Source organism: Entelurus aequoreus, linkage group LG22 (assembly GCF_033978785.1).
Source record: "Entelurus aequoreus isolate RoL-2023_Sb linkage group LG22, RoL_Eaeq_v1.1, whole genome shotgun sequence".
NCBI lineage: Eukaryota > Metazoa > Chordata > Actinopteri > Syngnathiformes > Syngnathidae > Entelurus > Entelurus aequoreus.
This window is the reverse complement of record NC_084752.1, coordinates 39,887,440-39,911,977: the sequence shown is the minus strand read 5'-3', so window position 1 is coordinate 39,911,977 and position 24,538 is coordinate 39,887,440. Positions and strand designations below refer to the sequence as shown.

General features: G+C 37.3%; 1 protein-coding gene across 8 annotated transcripts in view; it reads right to left on the bottom strand.

The window, feature by feature from the left end:
* Positions 1–24,538, bottom strand: part of LOC133639693 (aprataxin-like) — a 59,581-nt gene that overhangs the window by 18,335 nt on the left and 16,708 nt on the right. For 4 of the 8 annotated variants that reach the window (XR_009823837.1, XR_009823838.1, XM_062033223.1 and 1 more), the window contains exons 6-7: positions 2,186–2,289; positions 1,914–2,103 (exon numbers count right to left, since the gene is read on the bottom strand). Coding sequence is in view for 6 of the 8 variants with exons in the window: in XM_062033223.1 (XP_061889207.1) it covers positions 1,949–2,103; positions 2,186–2,289 (259 nt within the window). In the remaining 2 variants the exon portion in view is untranslated. Of the gene's footprint in view, positions 1–575; positions 2,104–2,185; positions 2,290–24,538 lie in introns of those variants that run through there. The other 4 variants (XM_062033220.1, XM_062033225.1, XM_062033224.1 and 1 more) reach the window with 1 other exon arrangement.

Genomic DNA, 24,538 nt, shown 5'->3' with positions numbered 1-24,538 from the left:
AAGGTATGACAGGGGTGTCCAAGATGTGGCCCAGGGTCCATGCATGGCCTGTTGCAGCTCATTTATTGTCCGACTTACTTTTCATTTATTGTGCGAGGTTTTCCTTCATCACAAAAAACAGTTTTTTATTCAAGTGCACCGGAACCTCGATTTACAAAACCCTTTATTTGCAAACTTTTCAATTTTGCAAACTTTTAGATGGAGCCAAGTGTGCGCAAACGCTTCATTTTGTGTCCCGCCTGCAGGCAAAAAGCAGGGTGCAGAATTCCAGGTGACTTGCTGCGCAGTACACTACTAGTCACTTCTCAGCACACTACTAGTCACTTCTCAGTACACTAGTAGTACTAGTCACTTCTCAGCACACTACTAGTCACTTCTCAGCACACTACTAGTCACTTCTCAGTACACTAGTAGTACTAGTCACTTCTCAGCACACTACTAGTCACTTCTCAGCACTTTAACGTGGGTGTTTTCTGTGTTTTTTCACTTTATGACAAGTTTTGTCCATTTTGCTAACTCAATATGAGTCCCAAAAAGACAACAGACTAGGTTGGAAAGAAGGAGGGAGTTAAAAAAAAAAAAAACCTATTTGCAAAGAGTACAATAATGGCGCTCACAAAATATGGAAGAATCAAGAAAGCAGGCTTTGTACCACAACAAGTATGAATTGTGATGACACCAGACTTTTCTGGAAAAATATGCCAAAGCAAACTTATTTCACAGCGGAGGAGACGAGCTATTTCTCATTCAGCTGCGCCTCTTTCAAGCGCACACACAAACACACACGGCCCCTCCACCCGGTCCCTTGTTCTCTCCCTCCCCCCGTCTGGTCTTTTCTTGTCGGTTCCTACTTTGCTGATGTTAATGTAAGTGAATTTCACATTTTAAATGTTTATTATCGCCGCAATATGGTTGTTAAAGTGAAGGATTTTTGTGATTTCTAATTATTTGTGAGGGCACCAAAGGGACTTCTGTGTGTGTGTGCGCGTGTTGGCAGAGCAGCGCATACAGAGGACAGCAGCTTGTCGTTGTTTTGGCTTCTTAAAGTGAAGGATTTTTGTGATTTCTAATTGTTTGTGAGGGCACCAAAGGGACTTCTGCATGTGTGTGTGCGCGTGTTGGCAGAGCAGCGCATACAGAGGACAGCAGATTGTCGTTGTTTTGGCTTCTTAAAGTGAAGGATTTGTGTGATTTCTAATTGTTTGTGAGGGCAGCAAAGGGACTTCTGCATGTGTGTGCGCGTGTTGGCAGAGCAGCGCATACAGAGGACAGCAGATTGTCGTTGTTTTGGCTTCTTAAAGTGAAGGATTTGTGTGATTTCTAATTGTTTGTGAGGGCACCAAAGGGACTTCTGCATGTGTGTGCGCGTGTTGGCAGAGCAGCGCATACAGAGGACAGCAGATTGTCGTTGTGTTGGCTTCTTAAAGTGAAGGATTTTTGTGATTTCTAATTGTTTGTGAGGGCACCAAAGGGGCTTCTGCGTGTGTGCGCGTGTGTTGGCAAAGCAGCGCATACAGAGGACAGCAGCTTGTCGTCGTTTTTGTTTTGGCTTGTTAAAGTGAAGGGTTTGTGTGATTTCTAATAGTATGTGAGGGCACCAAAGGGACTTCTGTGTGTGTGTGTGTGTGTTGGCAGACAGCAGTTCAGCTTGTCGTTGTTTTTGGCTTGTTAATAAAAAGATAGTTGTGTTGAAAGTCTACAAACCTTCACTAAAATATGGACTTTCGTCGAGGCTGGAACCAATTATTTATATTTACATTGTTTCCTAGGAAGAAAACTGCTTCACTATACGAACTTTTCGATTTACGAACCCTGTTCAAGAACCAATTAGGTTGGTAAATTGAGGTCCCACTCCACGTTCAGCTGCTTGACATATGTTGAACCCACATTGAAAAAGTTTGGACACCCCTTACCTATGACGACTGTGTTGCGTTTGAGGGCGTCACTCTCAGCTGGGAAAGTGAGACTTCAGATGCTGTTTCAGAGCGGGTATAGTGGCAAGCTGGTGGCGACACAGGTGGCACCTGAGGGGTGCCTTCAACAAGTCACCGGTGCCTTCTCTGACTGTCACCCTTCCATGGCTTTCAAGCATGCCGATCACGTCTGCGGAGAAATCGCACGGGAAAAAAACAACCTGTTTATTCGGACAGGACTTGCTATTTCCGACAAAAGACATTTCTCTCACCCTGGGAATTGATGAAATATTCGGTGGTGAAGGAGTTCCAGTGCTTTTTGTTCTTCAGGCAAGGAGAGTCAAAGTCTTGGCTGATCACGTGGAGGTGCACATGGCTGAGAGAGAAGAGTGGCTTAGCTTTGTTCGGACTAAACTCATGTTTAGGTTGAAAATATGTGACATGTATTTTAACTTTAACTACTGTACTTTAAAGGCCTACTGAAATTACATTTTGTTATTTAAACGGGAATAGCAGATCCATTCTATGTGTCATACTTGATCATTTTGCGATATTGCCATATTTTTGCTGAAAGGATTTAGTAGAGAAAATCGAGGATAAAGTTCGCAACTTTTGCTCGCTGATAAAAAAAAAGCCTTGCCTGTAGCGGAAGTAGCGTGACGTCACAGGAGCTAGTATTCCTCACAATTCCCCGTTGTTTACAATGGAGCGAGAGAGATTCGGACCGAGAAAGCGACGATTACCCCATTAATTTGAGCGAGGATGAAAGACTCGTAGATGAGGAACGTTACAGTGAAGGACTTGAGAGGCAGTGCAGGACGTATCTTTTTTCGCTCTGACCGTAACTTAGGTACAAGCTGGCTCATTGGATTCCACACTCTCTCCTTTTTCTATTGTGGATCACGGATTTGTATTTCAAACCACCTCAGATACTATATCCTCTTGAAAATGAGAGTCGAGAACGCGAAATGGACATTCACAGTGACTGAACATGTAAATACACGATTAATAATATTCAGCTTTGCGAAGCTAAAAAAAAATAGAAGCTAACCTAGCAACGTAGCCAACGTGATAGCATAGCAGTCTCAAATGCAGATAGAAACTAAATTACAAAAAACCCTGACTGGATGGATAGACAGAAGATCAAAAATACTATTAAACCATGAACATGTAAATACACGATTAATAATATTCAGCTTTTCGAAGCTAAAAAAATAGAAGCTAACCTAGCAACGTAGCCAACGTGATAGCATCAGTCTCAAATGCAGACAGAAACTAAATTAAAAAAAACCTGACTGGATGGATGGACAGAAGATCAAAAATACTATTAAACCATGAACATGTAAATACACGATTAATAATATTCAGCTTTTCGAAGCTAAAAAAAATAGAAGCTAACCTAGCTACGTAGCCAACGTGATAGCATCAGTCTCAAATGCAGATAGAAACTAAATTTAAAAAAAACCCTGACTGGATGGATAGACAGAAGATCAAAAATACTATTAAACCATGAACATGTAAATACACGATTAATAATATTCAGCTTGGCGAAGCTAAAAAAACAGAAGCTAACTTAGATGCGGCGGTGGGCTTACTCACTGTAGTGCGTCTGCTACCCTGCTCAAAACACAACACAACCTCCTGGTGTTGGTGTTGCTGTAGTCCGCCGCTCCACCGATCGCACCTACAACGTTCTTATTTGCAGTCTCCATTGTCCATTAAACAAATTGCAAAAGATTCACCAACACAGAATACTGTGGAATTTTGTCGAAGAAAACAGAGCTATTTGAATTGGGTCCAAACACTTCCCTTGACCTTGTGACGTCACGCGCATACGTCATCATACCGCGACGTTTTCAAGCGGAAGTTTCCTGGGAAGTTTAAAATGTCACTTTATAAGTTAACCCGGCCATATTGGCATGTGTTGCAATGTTAAGATTTCATCATTGATATATAAACTATCAGACTGCGTGGTCGCTAGTAGTGGCTTTCAGTAGGCCTTTAACTTTAACATAAAATGGATAAACAGCCCTAATCAATTTCTATATTTCCTTAAAAAAAATGGTTTTGTTGGATAAAATTCTACCCAAACATCAAATAAGACAACAAGAGAAGTATCCCACACTTCTTTTTTCTAAAGTAAATGTATACAGCAGCTATAGATACCATACCAACTTTATTAATAAAGCCCTTTAGAAACAAGCAGAGTTGAAGAACAAAGGGCTGTACACCACAAAGAAATACAGGCAAAGGACAAACTATAAAATAACATTTAAAACACAAGTAAAGTACTGTATTTTTCGGACTATAAGTCGCAGTTTTCTTCATAATATTAAGACATTAGCGTAAAATATCAAATAATATTATTGATCTCATTCACGTAAGAGACTAGACGTATAAGATTTCATGGGATTTAGCGATTAGGAGTGACAGATTGTTTGGTAAACTTATAGCATGTTCTATATGTTATAGTTATTTGAATGACTCTTACCATAATATGTTACGTTAACATACCAGTTGGTTATTTATGCCTCATATAACGTACACTTATTCAGCCTGTTGTTTGTCCCCCCTTACGACTTTTTTGCAAACATTTTTTTTCTTAAAATATGCATTTTCTTCCATTTTCTTACATTTACGGGTTTTGTCGGGACTCCTGATGACGTTTTGAGACATCTCCTACAACTACAGCACCAGAATTGTGCTGCTGAAGCAAGTCCGTTTTTTTGAATTTTTTTGTAAGGGTCCCTCCCCCCTTACGACTTTTTTGCAAAAAAATGTTTTCTTAAAATATGCATTTTCTTCCATTTTCTTACATTTACGGGTTTTGTCGGGACTCCTGATGACGTTTTGAGACATCTCCTACAACAACAGCACCAGAATTGTGCTGCTGAAGCAAGTCCGTTTTTTTTAATTTTTTGTAAGGGTCCCCCCCCCTTACGACTTTTTTGAAAAAAATTTTTTTCGTAAAATATGCATTTTCTTCCATTTTCTTACATTTACGGGTTTTGTCGGGACTCCTGATGACGTTTTAAGGCATCTCCTACAACTACAGCACCAAAATTGTGCTGCTGAAACGAATCAATTTTTTTGAATTTTTTGTAAGGGTCCCCCCTTACGACTTTTTTGCAAAAAAATGTTTTCTTAAAATATGCATTTTCTTCCATTTTCTTACGTTTACGGGTTTTGTCGGGACTCCTGATGATGTTTTGAGACATCTCCTACAACTACAGCACCAAAATTGTGCTGCTGAAGCGAATCCGTTTTTTTGAATTTTTTGTAAGGGTCCCCCCTTACGACTTTTTTGCAAAAAATTTTTTTCGTAAAATATGCATTTTCTTCCATTTTCTTACATTTACGGGTTTTGTCGGGACTCCTGATGATGTTTTGAGACATCTCCTACAACTACAGCACCAGAATTGTGCTGCTGAAACAAATCCATTTTTTTGAATTTTTTGCAAAAAAATGTTTTCTTAAAATATGCATTTTCTTCCATTTTCTTACATTTACGGGTTTTGTGGGGACTCCTGATGACGTTTTGAGCCATCTCCTACAACAACAGCACCAGAATTGTGCTGCTGAAGCAAGTGCGTTTTTTTGAATTTTTTGTAAGGGTCCCCCCTTACGACTTTTTTGAAAAAAAATTTTTTCGTAAAATATGCATTTTCTTCCATTTTCTTACATTTACGGGTTTTGTCGGGACTCCTGATGACGTTTTGAGACATCTCCTACAACTACAGCACCAGAATTGTGCTGCTGAAGCAAGTCTGTTTTTTGAAAAAATTTTTGTGAAAAAAAGTTTTCCCAAAAAAAGCATTTTCTGCCATTTTTAGGTTTTGTCGGGACTCCTGATGACGTTTTAAGGCATCTCCTACAACTACAGCACCAGAATTGTGCTGCTGAAGCAAGTCCGTTTTTTTGAATTTTTTGTAAGGGTCCCCCCTTACGACTTTTTTGCAAACATTTTTTTTCGTAAAATATGGATTTTCTTCAATTTTCTTACATTTACGGGTTTTGTCGGGACTCCTGATGACGTTTTGAGACATCTCCTACAACTACAGCACCAGAATTGTGCTGCTGAAGCAAGTCTGTTTTTTGAAATTTTTTTTGTGAAAAAAAGTTTTCCCAAAAAAAGCATTTTCTGCCATTTTTAGGTTTTGTCGGGACAACTGATGACGTTTTAAGGCATCTCCTACAACTACAGCACCAAAATTGTGCTGCTGAAACAAATCCATTTTTTTGAATTTTTTGTAAGGGTCCCCCCTTACGACTTTTTTGCAAAAAAATGTTTTCTTGAAAAATGCATTTTCTTCCATTTACGGGTTTTGTCGGGACTCCTGATGACGTTTTGAGACATCTCCTACAACTACAGCACCAGAATTGTGCTGCTGAAGCAAGTCTGTTTTTTGAAAAAAATTTTGTGAAAAAAAGTTTTCCCAAAAAAAGCATTTTCTGCCATTTTTAGGTTTTGTCGGAACTCCTGATGACGTTTTGAGACATCTCCTACAACTACAGCACCAAAATTGTGCTGCTGAAGCAAGTCTGTTTTTTTCAATTTTTTGTAAGGGTCCCCCCTTACGACTTTTTTGCAAACATTTTTTTTCGTAAAATATGGATTTTCTTCAATTTTCTTACATTTACGGGTTTTGTCGGGACTCCTGATGACGTTTTGAGACATCTCCTACAACTACAGCACCAGAATTGTGCTGCTGAAGCAAGTCTGTTTTTTGAAATTTTTTTTGTGAAAAAAAGTTTTCCCAAAAAAAGCATTTTCTGCCATTTTTAGGTTTTGTCGGGACAACTGATGACGTTTTAAGGCATCTCCTACAACTACAGCACCAAAATTGTGCTGCTGAAACAAATCCATTTTTTTGAATTTTTTGTAAGGGTCCCCCCTTACGACTTTTTTGCAAAAAAATGTTTTCTTGAAAAATGCATTTTCTTCCATTTTCTTACATTTACGGGTTTTGTCGGGACTCCTGATGATGTTTTGAGACATCTCCTACAACTACAGCACCAGAATTGTGCTGCTGAAGCAAGTCTGTTTTTTGAAAAAATTTTTGTGAAAAAAAGTTTTCCCAAAAAAAGCATTTTCTGCCATTTTTAGGTTTTGTCGGAACTCCTGATGACGTTTTGAGACATCTCCTACAACTACAGCACCAAAATTGTGCTGCTGAAGCAAGTCTGTTTTTTGAAAAAAATTTTGTGAAAAAAAGTTTTCCCAAAAAAAGCATTTTCTGCCATTTTTAGGTTTTGTCGGGACTCCTGATGACGTTTTAAAGCATCTCCTACAACTACAGCACCAGAATTGTGCTGCTGAAGCAAGTCTGTTTTTTGAATTTTTTGTAAGGGTCCCCCCTTATGACTTTTTTACAAAATTTTTTTTTCGTAAAATATGCATTTTCTTCCATTTTCTTACATTTACGGGTTTTGTCGGGACTCCTGATGACGTTTTGAGACATCTCCTACAACTACAGCACCAGAATTGTGCTGCTGAAACAAATCCATTTTTTTGAATTTTTTGTAAGGGTCCCCCCTTACGACTTTTTTGCATACATTTTTTTTCGTAAAATATGCATTTTCTTCCATTTTCTTACATTTACGGGTTTTGTCGGGACTCCTGATGACGTTTTGAGACATCTCCTACAACTACAGCACCAAAATTGTGCTGCTGAAGCGAATCCGTTTTTTTGAATTTTTTGTAAGGGTCCCTTACGACTTTTTTGCAAAAATTTTTTTTCGTAAAATATGCATTTTCTTCCATTGTCTTCCATTTACGGGTTTTGTCGGGACTCCTGATGATGTTTTGAGACATCTCCTACAACTACAGCACCAGAATTGTGCTGCTGAAGCAAGTCCGTTTTTTTGAATTTTTTGTAAGGGTGCCCCCTTACGACTTTTTTGCAAAATGTTTTTTTCGTAAAATATGCATTTTCTTCCATTTTCTTACATTTACGGGTTTAGTCGGGACTCCTGATGACGTTTTGAGACATCTCCTACAACAACAGCACCAGAATTGTGCTGCTGAAGCAAGTCTGTTTTTTGAATTTTTTTTTGTGAAAAAAAGTTTTCCCAAAAAAAGCATTTTCTGCCATTTTTAGGTTTTGTCGGGACTCCTGATGACGTTTTAAGGCATCTCCTACAACTACAGCACCAGAATTGTGCTGCTGAAGCACGTCCGTTTTTTTTGAATTTTTTGTAAGGGTCCCCCCTTACGACTTTTTTGCAAAAAAATGTTTTCTTAAAATATGCATTTTCTTCCATTTTCTTACGTTTACGGGTTTTGTCGGGACTCCTGATGACGTTTTGAGACATCTCCTACAACTACAGCACCAGAATTGTGCTGCTGAAGCAAGTCCGTTTTTTTTGAATTTTTTGTAAGGGTCCCCCCTTACGACTTTTTTGCAAAAAAATGTTTTCTTAAAATATGCATTTTCTTCCATTTTCTTACGTTTACGGGTTTTGTCGGGACTCCTGATGACGTTTTGAGACATCTCCTACAACTACAGCACCAGAATTGTGCTGCTGAAGCAAGTCTGTTTTTTGAATTTTTTGTAAGGGTCCCCCCTTATGACTTTTTTACAAAAAAATTTTTTCGTAAAATATGCATTTTCTTCCATTTTCTTCCATTTACGGGTTTTGTCGGGACTCCTGATGACGTTTTGAGACATCTCCTACAACTACAGCACCAGAATTGTGCTGCTGAAGCAAGTCCGTTTTTTTTGAATTTTTTGTAAGGGTCCCCCCTTACGACTTTTTTGCAAAAAAATGTTTTCTTAAAATATGCATTTTCTTCCATTTTCTTACGTTTACGGGTTTTGTCGGGACTCCTGATGACGTTTTGAGACATCTCCTACAACTACAGCACCAGAATTGTGCTGCTGAAGCAAGTCTGTTTTTTTTTATTTTTTGTAAGGGTCCCCCCTTACGACTTTTTTGCAAAATTTTTTTTTCGTAAAATATGCATTTTCTTCCATTTTCTTACATTTACGGGTTTAGTCGGGACTCCTGATGACGTTTTGAGACATCTCCTACAACTACAGCACCAGAATTGTGCTGCTGAAGCAAGTCTGTTTTTTGAATTTTTTTTGGTGAAAAAAAGTTTTCCCAAAAAAAGCATTTTCTGCCATTATTAGGTTTTGTCGGGACTCCTGATGACGTTTTAAGGCATCTCCTACAACTACAGCACCAAAATTGTGCTGCTGAAACAAATCAATTTTTTTGAATTTTTTGTAAGGGTCCACCCTTACGACTTTTTTGCAAAAAAATGTTTTCTTAAAATATGCATTTTCTTCCATTTTCTTCCATTTACGGGTTTTGTCGGGACTCCTGATGACGTTTTGAGACATCTCCTACAACTACAGCACCAGAATTGTGCTGCTGAAGCAAGTCCGTTTTTTTGAATTTTTTGTAAGGGTCCCCCCTTACGACTTTTTTGCAAAAAAATGTTTTCTTAAAATATGCATTTTCTTCCATTTTCTTACATTCACGGGTTTTGTCGGGACTCCTGATGACGTTTTGAGACATCTCCTACAACAACAGCACCAGAATTGTGCTGCTGAAGCAAGTCCGTTTTTTTTGAATTTTTTGTAAGGGTCCCCCTTACGACTTTTTTGCAAAAAATTTTTTTCGTAAAATATGCATTTTCTTCCATTTTCTTACATTCACGGGTTTTGTCGGGACTCCTGATGACGTTTTGAGACATCTCCTACAACAACAGCACCAGAATTGTGCTGCTGAAGCAAGTCCGTTTATTTGAATTTTTTGTAAGGGTCCCCCCTTACGACTTTTTTGCAAAAAATTTTTTTCGTAAAATATGTATTTTCTTACATTTTCTTACATTTACGGGTTTTGTCGGGACTCCTGATGACGTTTTGAGACATCTCCTACAACAACAGCACCAGAATTGTGCTGCTGAAGCAAGTCCGTTTTTTTTAAATTTTTTGTAAGGGTCCCCCTTACGACTTTTTTGCAAAATTTTTTTTTCGTAAAATATGCATTTTCTTCCATTTTCTTACATTCACGGGTTTTGTCGGGACTCCTGATGACGTTTTGAGACATCTCCTACAACAACAGCACCAGAATTGTGCTGCTGAAGCAAGTCCGTTTATTTGAATTTTTTGTAAGGGTCCCCCCTTACGACTTTTTTGCAAAATTTTTTTTTCGTAAAATATGTATTTTCTTACATTTTCTTACATTTACGGGTTTTGTCGGGACTCCTGATGACGTTTTGAGACATCTCCTACAACTACAGCACCAGAATTGTGCTGCTGAAGCAAGTCTGTTTTTTGAAAAAATTTTTGTGAAAAAAAGTTTTCCCAAAAAAAGCATTTTCTGTCATTTTTAGGTTTTGTCGGGACTCCTGATGACGTTTTAAGGCGTCTCCTACAACTACAGCACCAAAATTGTGCTGCTGAAACAAATCCGTTTTTTTGAATTTTTTGTAAGGGTCCCCCCTTACGACTTTTTTGCAAAAAAATGTTTTCTTAAAATATGCATTTTCTTCCATTTTCTTACATTCACGGGTTTTGTCGGGACTCCTGATGACGTTTTGAGACATCTCCTACAACAACAGCACCAGAATTGTGCTGCTGAAGCAAGTCCGTTTTTTTGAATTTTTTGTAAGGGTCCCTCCCCCCTTACGACATTTTTGCAAAAAAATGTTTTCTTAAAATATGCATTTTCTTCCATTTTCTTACATTTACGGGTTTTGTCGGGACTCCTGATGACGTTTTGAGACATCTCCTACAACTACAGCACCAGAATTGTGCTGCTGAAGCAAGTCTGTTTTTTGAAAAAAATTTTGTGAAAAAAAGTTTTCCCAAAAAAAGCATTTTCTGCCATTTTTAGGTTTTGTCGGGACTCCTGATGACGTTTTGAGACATCTCCTACAACTACAGCACCAAAATTGTGCTGCTGAAACAAATCCATTTTTTTGAATTTTTTGTAAGGGTCCCTCCCCCCTTACGACATTTTTGCAAAAAAATGTTTTCTTAAAATATGCATTTTCTTCCATTTTCTTACATTTACGGGTTTTGTCGGGACTCCTGATGACGTTTTGAGACATCTCCTACAACAACAGCACCAGAATTGTGCTGCTGAAGCAAGTCCGTTTTTTTGAATTTTTTGTAAGGGTCCCCCCTTACGACTTTTTTGCAAAAAAATGTTTTCTTGAAAAATGCATTTTCTTCCATTTTCTTACATTTACGGGTTTTGTCGGGACTCCTGATGATGTTTTGAGACATCTCCTACAACTACAGCACCAGAATTGTGCTGCTGAAGCAAGTCTGTTTTTTGAAAAAAATTTTGTGAAAAAAAGTTTTCCCAAAAAAAGCATTTTCTGCCATTTTTAGGTTTTGTCGGAACTCCTGATGACGTTTTGAGACATCTCCTACAACTACAGCACCAAAATTGTGCTGCTGAAGCAAGTCTGTTTTTTGAAAAAAATTTTGTGAAAAAAAGTTTTCCCAAAAAAAGCATTTTCTGCCATTTTTAGGTTTTGTCGGGACTCCTGATGACGTTTTAAAGCATCTCCTACAACTACAGCACCAAAATTGTGCTGCTGAAACAAATCCATTTTTTTGAATTTTTTGTAAGGGTCCCCCCCCTTACGACTTTTTTGAAAAAATGTTTTTCGTAAAATATGCATTTTCTTCCATTTTCTTACATTTACGGGTTTTGTCGGGACTCCTGATGACGTTTTGAGACATCTCCTACAACTACAGCACCAGAATTGTGCTGCTGAAACAAATCCATTTTTTTGAATTTTTTGTAAGGGTCCCCCCTTACGACTTTTTTGCATACATTTTTTTTCGTAAAATATGCATTTTCTTCCATTTTCTTACATTTAAGGGTTTTGTCGGGACTCCTGATGACGTTTTGAGACATCTCCTACAACTACAGCACCAGAATTGTGCTGCTGAAGCGAATCCGTTTTTTTGAATTTTTTGTAAGGGTCCCTTACGACTTTTTTGCAAAAAAGTTTTTTCGTAAAATATGCATTTTCTTCCATTGTCTTCCATTTACGGGTTTTGTCGGGACTCCTGATGATGTTTTGAGACATCTCCTACAACTACAGCACCAGAATTGTGCTGCTGAAGCAAGTCCGTTTTTTTGAATTTTTTGAAAGGGTGCCCCCTTACGACTTTTTTGCAAAATGTTTTTTTCGTAAAATATGCATTTTCTTCCATTTTCTTACATTTACGGGTTTAGTCGGGACTCCTGATGACGTTTTGAGACATCTCCTACAACAACAGCACCAGAATTGTGCTGCTGAAGCAAGTCTGTTTTTTGAATTTTTTTTTGTGAAAAAAAGTTTTCCCAAAAAAAGCATTTTCTGCCATTTTTAGGTTTTGTCGGGACTCCTGATGACGTTTTAAGGCATCTCCTACAACTACAGCACCAGAATTGTGCTGCTGAAGCAAGTCCGTTTTTTTTTAATTTTTTGTAAGGGTCCCCCCTTACGACTTTTTTGCAAAAAATTTTTTTCTTAAAATATGCATTTTCTTCCATTTTCTTACGTTTACGGGTTTTGTCGGGACTCCTGATGACGTTTTGAGACATCTCCTACAACTACAGCACCAGAATTGTGCTGCTGAAGCAAGTCTGTTTTTTGAATTTTTTGTAAGGGTCCCCCCTTATGACTTTTTTACAAAAAATTTTTTTCGTAAAATATGCATTTTCTTCCATTTTCTTCCATTTACGGGTTTTGTCGGGACTCCTGATGACGTTTTGAGACATCTCCTACAACTACAGCACCAGAATTGTGCTGCTGAAGCAAGTCTGTTTTTTGAATTTTTTGTAAGGGTCCCCCCTTATGACTTTTTTACAAAATTTTTTTTTCGTAAAATATGCATTTTCTTCCATTTTCTTCCATTTACGGGTTTTGTCGGGACTCCTGATGACGTTTTGAGACATCTCCTACAACAACAGCACCAGAATTGTGCTGCTGAAGCAAGTCCGTTTTTTTTTATTTTTTGTAAGGGTCCCCCCTTACGACTTTTTTGCAAAAATTTTTTTTCGTAAAATATGCATTTTCTTCCATTTTCTTACATTTACGGGTTTAGTCGGGACTCCTGATGACGTTTTGAGACATCTCCTACAACTACAGCACCAGAATTGTGCTGCTGAAGCAAGTCTGTTTTTTGAATTTTTTTTTGTGAAAAAAAGTTTTCCCAAAAAAAGCATTTTCTGCCATTTTTAGGTTTTGTCGGGACTCCTGATGACGTTTTAAGGCATCTCCTACAACTACAGCACCAAAATTGTGCTGCTGAAACAAATCAATTTTTTTGAATTTTTTGTAAGGGTCCACCCTTACGACTTTTTTGCAAAAAAATGTTTTCTTAAAATATGCATTTTCTTCCATTTTCTTCCATTTACGGGTTTTGTCGGGACTCCTGATGACGTTTTGAGACATCTCCTACAACTACAGCACCAGAATTGTGCTGCTGAAGCAAGTCCGTTTTTTTGAATTTTTTTGTAAGGGTCCCTCCCCCCTTACGACTTTTTTGCAAAAAAATGTTTTCTTAAAATATGCATTTTCTTCCATTTTCTTACATTTACGGGTTTTGTCGGGACTCCTGATGACGTTTTGAGACATCTCCTACAACAACAGCACCAGAATTGTGCTGCTGAAGCAAGTCCGTTTTTTTTAATTTTTTGTAAGGGTCCCCCCCCCTTACGACTTTTTTGAAAAAATTTTTTTTCGTAAAATATGCATTTTCTTCCATTTTCTTACATTTACGGGTTTTGTCGGGACTCCTGATGACGTTTTAAGGCATCTCCTACAACTACAGCACCAAAATTGTGCTGCTGAAACGAATCAATTTTTTTGAATTTTTTGTAAGGGTCCCCCCTTACGACTTTTTTGCAAAAAAATGTTTTCTTAAAATATGCATTTTCTTCCATTTTCTTACGTTTACGGGTTTTGTCGGGACTCCTGATGATGTTTTGAGACATCTCCTACAACTACAGCACCAAAATTGTGCTGCTGAAGCGAATCCGTTTTTTTGAATTTTTTGTAAGGGTCCCCCCTTACGACTTTTTTGCAAAAATTTTTTTTCGTAAAATATGCATTTTCTTCCATTTTCTTACATTTACGGGTTTTGTCGGGACTCCTGATGATGTTTTGAGACATCTCCTACAACTACAGCACCAGAATTGTGCTGCTGAAACAAATCCATTTTTTTGAATTTTTTGCAAAAAAATGTTTTCTTAAAATATGCATTTTCTTCCATTTTCTTACATTTACGGGTTTTGTGGGGACTCCTGATGACGTTTTGAGACATCTCCTACAACAACAGCACCAGAATTGTGCTGCTGAAGCAAGTGCGTTTTTTTGAATTTTTTGTAAGGGTCCCCCCTTACGACTTTTTTGAAAAATTTTTTTTTCGTAAAATATGCATTTTCTTCCATTTTCTTACATTTACGGGTTTTGTCGGGACTCCTGATGACGTTTTAAGGCATCTCCTACAACTACAGCACCAAAATTGTGCTGCTGAAACGAATCAATTTTTTTGAATTTTTTGTAAGGGTCCCCCCTTACGACTTTTTTGCAAAAATGTTTTTTTGTAAAATATGCATTTTCTTCCATTTTCTTACATTTACGGGTTTTGTCGGGACTCCTGATGACGTTTTGAGACATCTCCTACAACTACAGCACCAGAATTGTGCTGCTGAAGCAAGTCTGTTTTTTGAAAAATTTTTTGTGAAAAAAAGTTTTCCCAAAAAAAGCATTTTCTGCCATTTTTAGGTTTTGTCGGGACTCCTGATGACGTTTTAAGGCATCTCCTACAACTACAGCACCAGAATTGTGCTGCTGAAGCAAGTCCGTTTTTTTGAATTTTTTGTAAGGGTCCCCCCTTACGACTTTTTTGCAAACATTTTTTTTCGTAAAATATGGATTTTCTTCAATTTTCTTACATTTACGGGTTTTGTCGGGACTCCTGATGACGTTTTGAGACATCTCCTACAACTACAGCACCAGAATTGTGCTGCTGAAGCAAGTCTGTTTTTTGAAATTTTTTTTGTGAAAAAAAGTTTTCCCAAAAAAAGCATTTTCTGCCATTTTTAGGTTTTGTCGGGACAACTGATGACGTTTTAAGGCATCTCCTACAACTACAGCACCAAAATTGTGCTGCTGAAACAAATCAATTTTTTTGAATTTTTTGTAAGGGTCCCCCCTTACGACTTTTTTGCAAAAAAATGTTTTCTTGAAAAATGCATTTTCTTCCATTTACGGGTTTTGTCGGGACTCCTGATGACGTTTTGAGACATCTCCTACAACTACAGCACCAGAATTGTGCTGCTGAAGCAAGTCTGTTTTTTGAAAAAAATTTTGTGAAAAAAAGTTTTCCCAAAAAAAGCATTTTCTGCCATTTTTAGGTTTTGTCGGAACTCCTGATGACGTTTTGAGACATCTCCTACAACTACAGCACCAAAATTGTGCTGCTGAAGCAAGTCTGTTTTTTTCAATTTTTTGTAAGGGTCCCCTTACGACTTTTTTGCAAACATTTTTTTTCGTAAAATATGGATTTTCTTCAATTTTCTTACATTTACGGGTTTTGTCGGGACTCCTGATGACGTTTTGAGACATCTCCTACAACTACAGCACCAGAATTGTGCTGCTGAAGCAAGTCTGTTTTTTGAAATTTTTTTTGTGAAAAAAAGTTTTCCCAAAAAAAGCATTTTCTGCCATTTTTAGGTTTTGTCGGGACAACTGATGACGTTTTAAGGCATCTCCTACAACTACAGCACCAAAATTGTGCTGCTGAAACAAATCCATATTTTTGAATTTTTTGTAAGGGTCCCCCCTTACGACTTTTTTGCAAAAAAATGTTTTCTTGAAAAATGCATTTTCTTCCATTTTCTTACATTTACGGGTTTAGTCGGGACTCCTGATGACGTTTTGAGACATCTCCTACAACTACAGCACCAGAATTGTGCTGCTGAAGCAAGTCTGTTTTTTGAAAAAATTTTTGTGAAAAAAAGTTTTCCCAAAAAAAGCATTTTCTGCCATTTTTAGGTTTTGTCGGAACTCCTGATGACGTTTTGAGACATCTCCTACAACTACAGCACCAAAATTGTGCTGCTGAAGCAAGTCTGTTTTTTGAAAAAAATTTTGTGAAAAAAAGTTTTCCCAAAAAAAGCATTTTCTGCCATTTTTAGGTTTTGTCGGGACTCCTGGTGACGTTTTAAAGCATCTCCTACAACTACAGCACCAAAATTGTGCTGCTGAAACAAATCCATTTTTTTGAATTTTTTGTAAGGGTCCCCCCCCTTACGACTTTTTTGAAAAAATGTTTTTCGTAAAATATGCATTTTCTTCCATTTTCTTACATTTACGGGTTTTGTCGGGACTCCTGATGACGTTTTGAGACATCTCCTACAACTACAGCACCAGAATTGTGCTGCTGAAACAAATCCATTTTTTTGAATTTTTTGTAAGGGTCCCCCCTTACGACTTTTTTGCATACATTTTTTTACGTAAAATATGCATTTTCTTCCATTTTCTTACATTTACGGGTTTTGTCGGGACTCCTGATGACGTTTTGAGACATCTCCTACAACTACAGCACCAAAATTGTGCTGCTGAAGCGAATCCGTTTTTTTGAATTTTTTGTAAGGGTCCCTTACGACTTTTTTGCAAAAAAGTTTTTTCGTAAAATATGCATTTTCTTCCATTGTCTTCCATTTACGGGTTTTGTCGGGACTCCTGATGATGTTTTGAGACATCTCCTACAACTACAGCACCAGAATTGTGCTGCTGAAGCAAGTCCGTTTTTTTGAATTTTTTGTAAGGGTGCCCCCTTACGACTTTTTTGCAAAATGTTTTTTTCGTAAAATATGCATTTTCTTCCATTTTCTTACATTTACGGGTTTAGTCGGGACTCCTGATGACGTTTTGAGACATCTCCTACAACAACAGCACCAGAATTGTGCTGCTGAAGCAAGTCTGTTTTTTGAATTTTTTTTTGTGAAAAAAAGTTTTCCCAAAAAAAGCATTTTCTGCCATTTTTAGGTTTTGTCGGGACTCCTGATGACGTTTTAAGGCATCTCCTACAACTACAGCACCAGAATTGTGCTGCTGAAGCAAGTCCGTTTTTTTTGAATTTTTTGTAAGGGTCCCCCCTTACGACTTTTTTGCAAAAAAATGTTTTCTTAAAATATGCATTTTCTTCCATTTTCTTACGTTTACGGGTTTTGTCGGGACTCCTGATGACGTTTTGAGACATCTCCTACAACTACAGCACCAGAATTGTGCTGCTGAAGCAAGTCTGTTTTTTGAATTTTTTGTAAGGGTCCCCCCTTATGACTTTTTTACAAAAATTTTTTTTCGTAAAATATGCATTTTCTTCCATTTTCTTCCATTTACGGGTTTTGTCGGGACTCCTGATGACGTTTTGAGACATCTCCTACAACTACAGCACCAGAATTGTGCTGCTGAAGCAAGTCCGTTTTTTTTGAATTTTTTGTAAGGGTCCCCCCTTACGACTTTTTTGCAAAAAAATGTTTTCTTAAAATATGCATTTTCTTCCATTTTCTTACGTTTACGGGTTTTGTCGGGACTCCTGATGACGTTTTGAGACATCTCCTACAACTACAGCACCAGAATTGTGCTGCTGAAGCAAGTCTGTTTTTTTTTATTTTTTGTAAGGGTCCCCCCTTACGACTTTTTTGCAAAATTTTTTTTTCGTAAAATATGCATTTTCTTCCATTTTCTTACATTTACGGGTTTAGTCGGGACTCCTGATGACGTTTTGAGACATCTCCTACAACTACAGCACCAGAATTGTGCTGCTGAAGCAAGTCTGTTTTTTGAATTTTTTTTTGTGAAAAAAAGTTTTCCCAAAAAAAGCATTTTCTGCCATTATTAGGTTTTGTCGGGACTCCTGATGACGTTTTAAGGCATCTCCTACAACTACAGCACCAAAATTGTGCTGCTGAAACAAATCAATTTTTTTGAATTTTTTGTAAGGGTCCACCCTTACGACTTTTTTGCAAAAAAATGTTTTCTTAAAATATGCATTTTCTTCCATTTTCTTCCATTTACGGGTTTTGTCGGGACTCCTGATGACGTTTTGAGACATCTCCTACAACTACAGCACCAGAATTGTGCTGCTGAAGCAAGTCCGTTTTTTTGAATTTTTTGTAAGGGTCCCCCCTTACGACTTTTTTGCAAAAAAATGTTTTCTTAAAATATGCATTTTCTTCCATTTTCTTACATTCACGGGTTTTGTCGGGACTCCTGATGACGTTTTGAGACATCTCCTACAACAACAGCACCAGAATTGTGCTGCTGAAGCAAGTCCGTTTTTTTTGAATTTTTTGTAAGGGTCCCCCTTACGACTTTTTTGCAAAAAATTTTTTTCGTAAAATATGCATTTTCTTCCATATTCTTACATTCACGGGTTTTGTCGGGACTCCTGATGACGTTTTGAGACATCTCCTACAACAACAGCACCAGAATTGTGCTGCTGAAGCAAGTCCGTTTATTTGAATTTTTTGTAAGGGTCCCCCCTTACGACTTTTTTGCAAAAATTTTTTTTCGTAAAATATGTATTTTCTTACATTTTCTTACATTTACGGGTTTTGTCGGGACTCCTGATGACGTTTTGAGACATCTCCTACAACAACAGCACCAGAATTGTGCTGCTGAAGCAAGTCCGTTTTTTTTGAATTTTTTGTAAGGGTCCCCCTTACGACTTTTTTGCAAAAATTTTTTTTCGTAAAATATGCATTTTCTTCCATTTTCTTACATTCACGGGTTTTGTCGGGACTCCTGATGACGTTTTGAGACATCTCCTACAACAACAGCACCAGAATTGTGCTGCTGAAGCAAGTCCGTTTATTTGAATTTTTTGTAAGGGTCCCCCCTTACGACTTTTTTGCAAAATTTTTTTTTCGTAAAATATGTATTTTCTTACATTTTCTTACATTTACGGGTTTTGTCGGGACTCCTGATGACGTTTTGAGACATCTCCTACAACTACAGCACCAGAATTGTGCTGCTGAAGCAAGTCTGTTTTTTGAAAAAATTTTTGTGAAAAAAAGTTTTCCCAAAAAAAGCATTTTCTGCCATTTTTAGGTTTTGTCGGGACTCCTGATGACGTTTTGAGACATCTCCTACAACTACAGCACCAAAATTGTGCTGCTGAAACAAATCCATTTTTTTGAATTTTTTGTAAGGGTCCCTCCCCCCTTACGACATTTTTCCAAAAATGTTTTTCTTAAAATATGCATTTTCTTCCATTTTCTTACATTTACGGGTTTTGTCGGGACTCCTGATGACGTTTTGAGACATCTCCTACAACAACAGCACCAGAATTGTGCTGCTGAAGCAAGTCCGTTTTTTTGAATTTTTTGTAAGGGTCCCCCCTTACGACTTTTTTGCAAAAAAAATTTTTCTTAAAATATGCATTTTCTTCCATTTTCTTACATTTACGGGTTTAGTCGGGACTCCTGATGACGTTTTGAGACATCTCCTACAACTACAGCACCAGAATTGTGCTGCTGAAGCAAGTCTGTTTTTTGAAAAATTTTTTGTGAAAAAAAGTTTTCCCAAAAAAAGCATTTTCTGTCATTTTTAGGTTTTGTCGGGACTCCTGATGACGTTTTAAGGCGTCTCCTACAACTACAGCACCAAAATTGTGCTGCTGAAACAAATCCGTTTTTTTGAATTTTTTGTAAGGGTCCCCCCTTACGACTTTTTTGCAAAAAAATGTTTTCTTAAAATATGCATTTTCTTCCATTTTCTTACATTCACGGGTTTTGTCGGGACTCCTGATGACGTTTTGAGACATCTCCTACAACAACAGCACCAGAATTGTGCTGCTGAAGCAAGTCCGTTTTTTTGAATTTTTTGTAAGGGTCCCCCCTTACGACTTTTTTGCAAAAAAATGTTTTCTTAAAATATGCATTTTCTTCCATTTTCTTACATTCACGGGTTTTGTCGGGACTCCTGATGACGTTTTGAGACATCTCCTACAACAACAGCACCAGAATTGTGCTGCTGAAGCAAGTCCGTTTTTTTTGAATTTTTTGTAAGGGTCCCCCTTACGACTTTTTTGCAAAAATTTTTTTTCGTAAAATATGCATTTTCTTCCATTTTCTTACATTTACGGGTTTTGTCGGGACTCCTGATGACGTTTTGAGACATCTCCTACAACAACAGCACCAGAATTGTGCTGCTGAAGCAAGTCCGTTTATTTGAATTTTTTGTAAGGGTCCCCCCTTACGACTTTTTTGCAAAATTTTTTTTTCGTAAAATATGTATTTTCTTACATTTTCTTACATTTACGGGTTTTGTCGGGACTCCTGATGACGTTTTGAGACATCTCCTACAACTACAGCACCAGAATTGTGCTGCTGAAGCAAGTCTGTTTTTTGAAAAAAATTTTGTGAAAAAAAGTTTTCCCAAAAAAAGCATTTTCTGCCATTTTTAGGTTTTGTCGGGACTCCTGATGACGTTTTGAGACATCTCCTACAACTACAGCACCAAAATTGTGCTGCTGAAACAAATCCATTTTTTTGAATTTTTTGTAAGGGTCCCTCCCCCCTTACGACATTTTTGCAAAAAAATGTTTTCTTAAAATATGCATTTTCTTCCATTTTCTTACATTTACGGGTTTTGTCGGGACTCCTGATGACGTTTTGAGACATCTCCTACAACAACAGCACCAGAATTGTGCTGCTGAAGCAAGTCCGTTTTTTTGAATTTTTTGTAAGGGTCCCCCCTTATGACTTTTTTGCAAAAAAAAATTTTCTTAAAATATGCATTTTCTTCCATTTTCTTACATTTACGGGTTTAGTCGGGACTCCTGATGACGTTTTGAGACATCTCCTACAACTACAGCACCAGAATTGTGCTGCTGAAGCAAGTCTGTTTTTTGAATTTTTTTTTGTGAAAAAAAGTTTTCCCAAAAAAAGCATTTTCTGCCATTTTTAGGTTTTGTCGGGACTCCTGATGACGTTTTGAGACATCTCCTACAACTACAGCACCAAAATTGTGCTGCTGAAGCGAATCCGTTTTTTTGAATTTTTTGTAAGGGTCCCCTTACGACTTTTTTGCAAAAATTTTTTTTCTTAAAATATGCATTTTCTTCCATTTTCTTACATTTACGGGTTTTGTCGGGACTCCTGATGACGTTTTGAGACATCTCCTACAACTACAGCACCAGAATTGTGCTGCTGAAGCAAGTCTGTTTTTTGAATTTTTTTTTGTGAAAAAAAGTTTTCCCAAAAAAAGCATTTTCTGCCATTTTTAGGTTTTGTCGGGACTCCTGATGACGTTTTAAGGCATCTCCTACAACTACAGCACCAAAATTGTGCTGCTGAAACAAATCCGTTTTTTTGAATTTTTTGTAAGGGTCCCCCCTTACGACTTTTTTGCAAAAAAATGTTTTCTTAAAATATGCATTTTCTTCCATTTTCTTACATTTACGGGTTTTGTCGGGACTCCTGATGACGTTTTGAGACATCTCCTACAACTACAGCACCAAAATTGTGCTGCTGAAGCAAGTCTGTTTTTTTTAAATTGTTTGTAAGGGTCCCCCCTTAAGACTTTTTTGCAAAAAATTTTTTTCGTAAAATATGCATTTTCTTCCATTTTCTTACATTTACGGGTTTTGTCGGGACTCCTGATGACGTTTTGAGACATCTCCTACAACTACAGCACCAGAATTGTGCTGCTGAAGCAAGTGTGTTTTTTGAATTTTTTTTTGTGAAAAAAAGTTTTCCCAAAAAAAGCATTTTCTGCCATTATTAGGTTTTGTCGGGACTCCTGATGACGTTTTAAGGCATCTCCTACAACTACAGCACCAAAATTGTACTGCTGAAACGAATCAATTTTTTTGAATTTTTTGTAAGGGTCCCCCCTTACGACTTTTTTGCAAAAAAATGTTTTCTTAAAATATGCATTTTCTTCCATTTTCTTACGTTTACGGGTTTTGTCGGGACTCCTGATGATGTTTTGAGACATCTCCTACAACTACAGCACCAAAATTGTGCTGCTGAAGCGAATCCGTTTTTTTGAATTTTTTGTAAGGGTCCCCCCTTACGACTTTTTTGCAAAATTTTTTTTTCGTAAAATATGCATTTTCTTCCATTTTCTTACATTTACGGGTTTTGTCGGGACTCCTGATGATGTTTTGAGACATCTCCTACAACTACAGCACCAGAATTGTGCTGCTGAAACAAATCCATTTTTTTGAATTTTTTGCAAAAAAATGTTTTCTTAAAATATGCATTTTCTTCCATTTTCTTACATTTACGGGTTTTGTGGGGACTCCTGATGACGTTTTGAGACATCTCCTACAACAACAGCACCAGAATTGTGCTGCTGAAGCAAGTGCGTTTTTTTGAATTTTTTGTAAGGGTCCCCCCTTACGACTTTTTTGAAAAATTTTTTTTTCGTAAAATATGCATTTTCTTCCATTTTCTTACATTTACGGGTTTTGTCGGGACTCCTGATGACGTTTTAAGGCATCTCCTACAACTACAGCACCAAAATTGTGCTGCTGAAACGAATCAATTTTTTTGAATTTTTTGTAAGGGTCCCCCCTTACGACTTTTTTGCAAAAATGTTTTTTTGTAAAATATGCATTTTCTTCCATTTTCTTACATTTACGGGTTTTGTCTGGACACCTGATGACGTTTTGAGACATCTCCTACAACTACAGCACCAGAATTGTGCTGCTGAAGCAAGTCTGTTTTTTGAAAAAATTTTTGTGAAAAAAAGTTTTCCCAAAAAAAGCATTTTCTGCCATTTTTAGGTTTTGTCGGGACTCCTGATGACGTTTTAAGGCATCTCCTACAACTACAGCACCAGAATTGTGCTGCTGAAGCAAGTCCGTTTTTTTGAATTTTTTGTAAGGGTCCCCCCTTACGACTTTTTTGCAAACATTTTTTTTCGTAAAATATGGATTTTCTTCAATTTTCTTACATTTACGGGTTTTGTCGGGACTCCTGATGACGTTTTGAGACATCTCCTACAACTACAGCACCAGAATTGTGCTGCTGAAGCAAGTCTGTTTTTTGAAATTTTTTTTGTGAAAAAAAGTTTTCCCAAAAAAAGCATTTTCTGCCATTTTTAGGTTTTGTCGGGACAACTGATGACGTTTTAAGGCATCTCCTACAACTACAGCACCAAAATTGTGCTGCTGAAACAAATCAATTTTTTTGAATTTTTTGTAAGGGTCCCCCCTTACGACTTTTTTGCAAAAAAATGTTTTCTTGAAAAATGCATTTTCTTCCATTTACGGGTTTTGTCGGGACTCCTGATGACGTTTTGAGACATCTCCTACAACTACAGCACCAAAATTGTGCTGCTGAAGCAAGTCCGTTTTTTTCAATTTTTTGTAAGGGTCCCCCCTTACGACTTTTTTGCAAACATTTTTTTTCGTAAAATATGGATTTTCTTCAATTTTCTTACATTTACGGGTTTTGTCGGGACTCCTGATGACGTTTTGAGACATCTCCTACAACTACAGCACCAGAATTGTGCTGCTGAAGCAAGTCTGTTTTTTGAAATTTTTTTTGTGAAAAAAAGTTTTCCCAAAAAAAGCATTTTCTGCCATTTTTAGGTTTTGTCGGGACAACTGATGACGTTTTAAGGCATCTCCTACAACTACAGCACCAAAATTGTGCTGCTGAAACAAATCCATTTTTTTGAATTTTTTGTAAGGGTCCCCCTTACGACTTTTTTGCAAAAAAATGTTTTCTTGAAAAATGCATTTTCTTCCATTTTCTTACATTTACGGGTTTAGTCGGGACTCCTGATGACGTTTTGAGACATCTCCTACAACTACAGCACCAGAATTGTGCTGCTGAAGCAAGTCTGTTTTTTGAAAAAAATTTTGTGAAAAAAAGTTTTCCCAAAAAAAGCATTTTCTGCCATTTTTAGGTTTTGTCGGAACTCCTGATGACGTTTTGAGACATCTCCTACAACTACAGCACCAAAATTGTGCTGCTGAAGCAAGTCTGTTTTTTGAAAAAAATTTTGTGAAAAAAAGTTTTCCCAAAAAAAGCATTTTCTGCCATTTTTAGGTTTTGTCGGGACTCCTGATGACGTTTTAAAGCATCTCCTACAACTACAGCACCAAAATTGTGCTGCTGAAACAAATCCATTTTTTTGAATTTTTTGTAAGGGTCCCCCCCCTTACGACTTTTTTGAAAAAATGTTTTTCGTAAAATATGCATTTTCTTCCATTTTCTTACATTTACGGGTTTTGTCGGGACTCCTGATGACGTTTTGAGACATCTCCTACAACTACAGCACCAGAATTGTGCTGCTGAAACAAATCCATTTTTTTGAATTTTTTGTAAGGGTCCCCCCTTACGACTTTTTTGCATACATTTTTTTACGTAAAATATGCATTTTCTTCCATTTTCTTACATTTACGGGTTTTGTCGGGACTCCTGATGACGTTTTGAGACATCTCCTACAACTACAGCACCAAAATTGTGCTGCTGAAGCGAATCCGTTTTTTTGAATTTTTTGTAAGGGTCCCTTACGACTTTTTTGCAAAAAAGTTTTTTCGTAAAATATGCATTTTCTTCCATTGTCTTCCATTTACGGGTTTTGTCGGGACTCCTGATGATGTTTTGAGACATCTCCTACAACTACA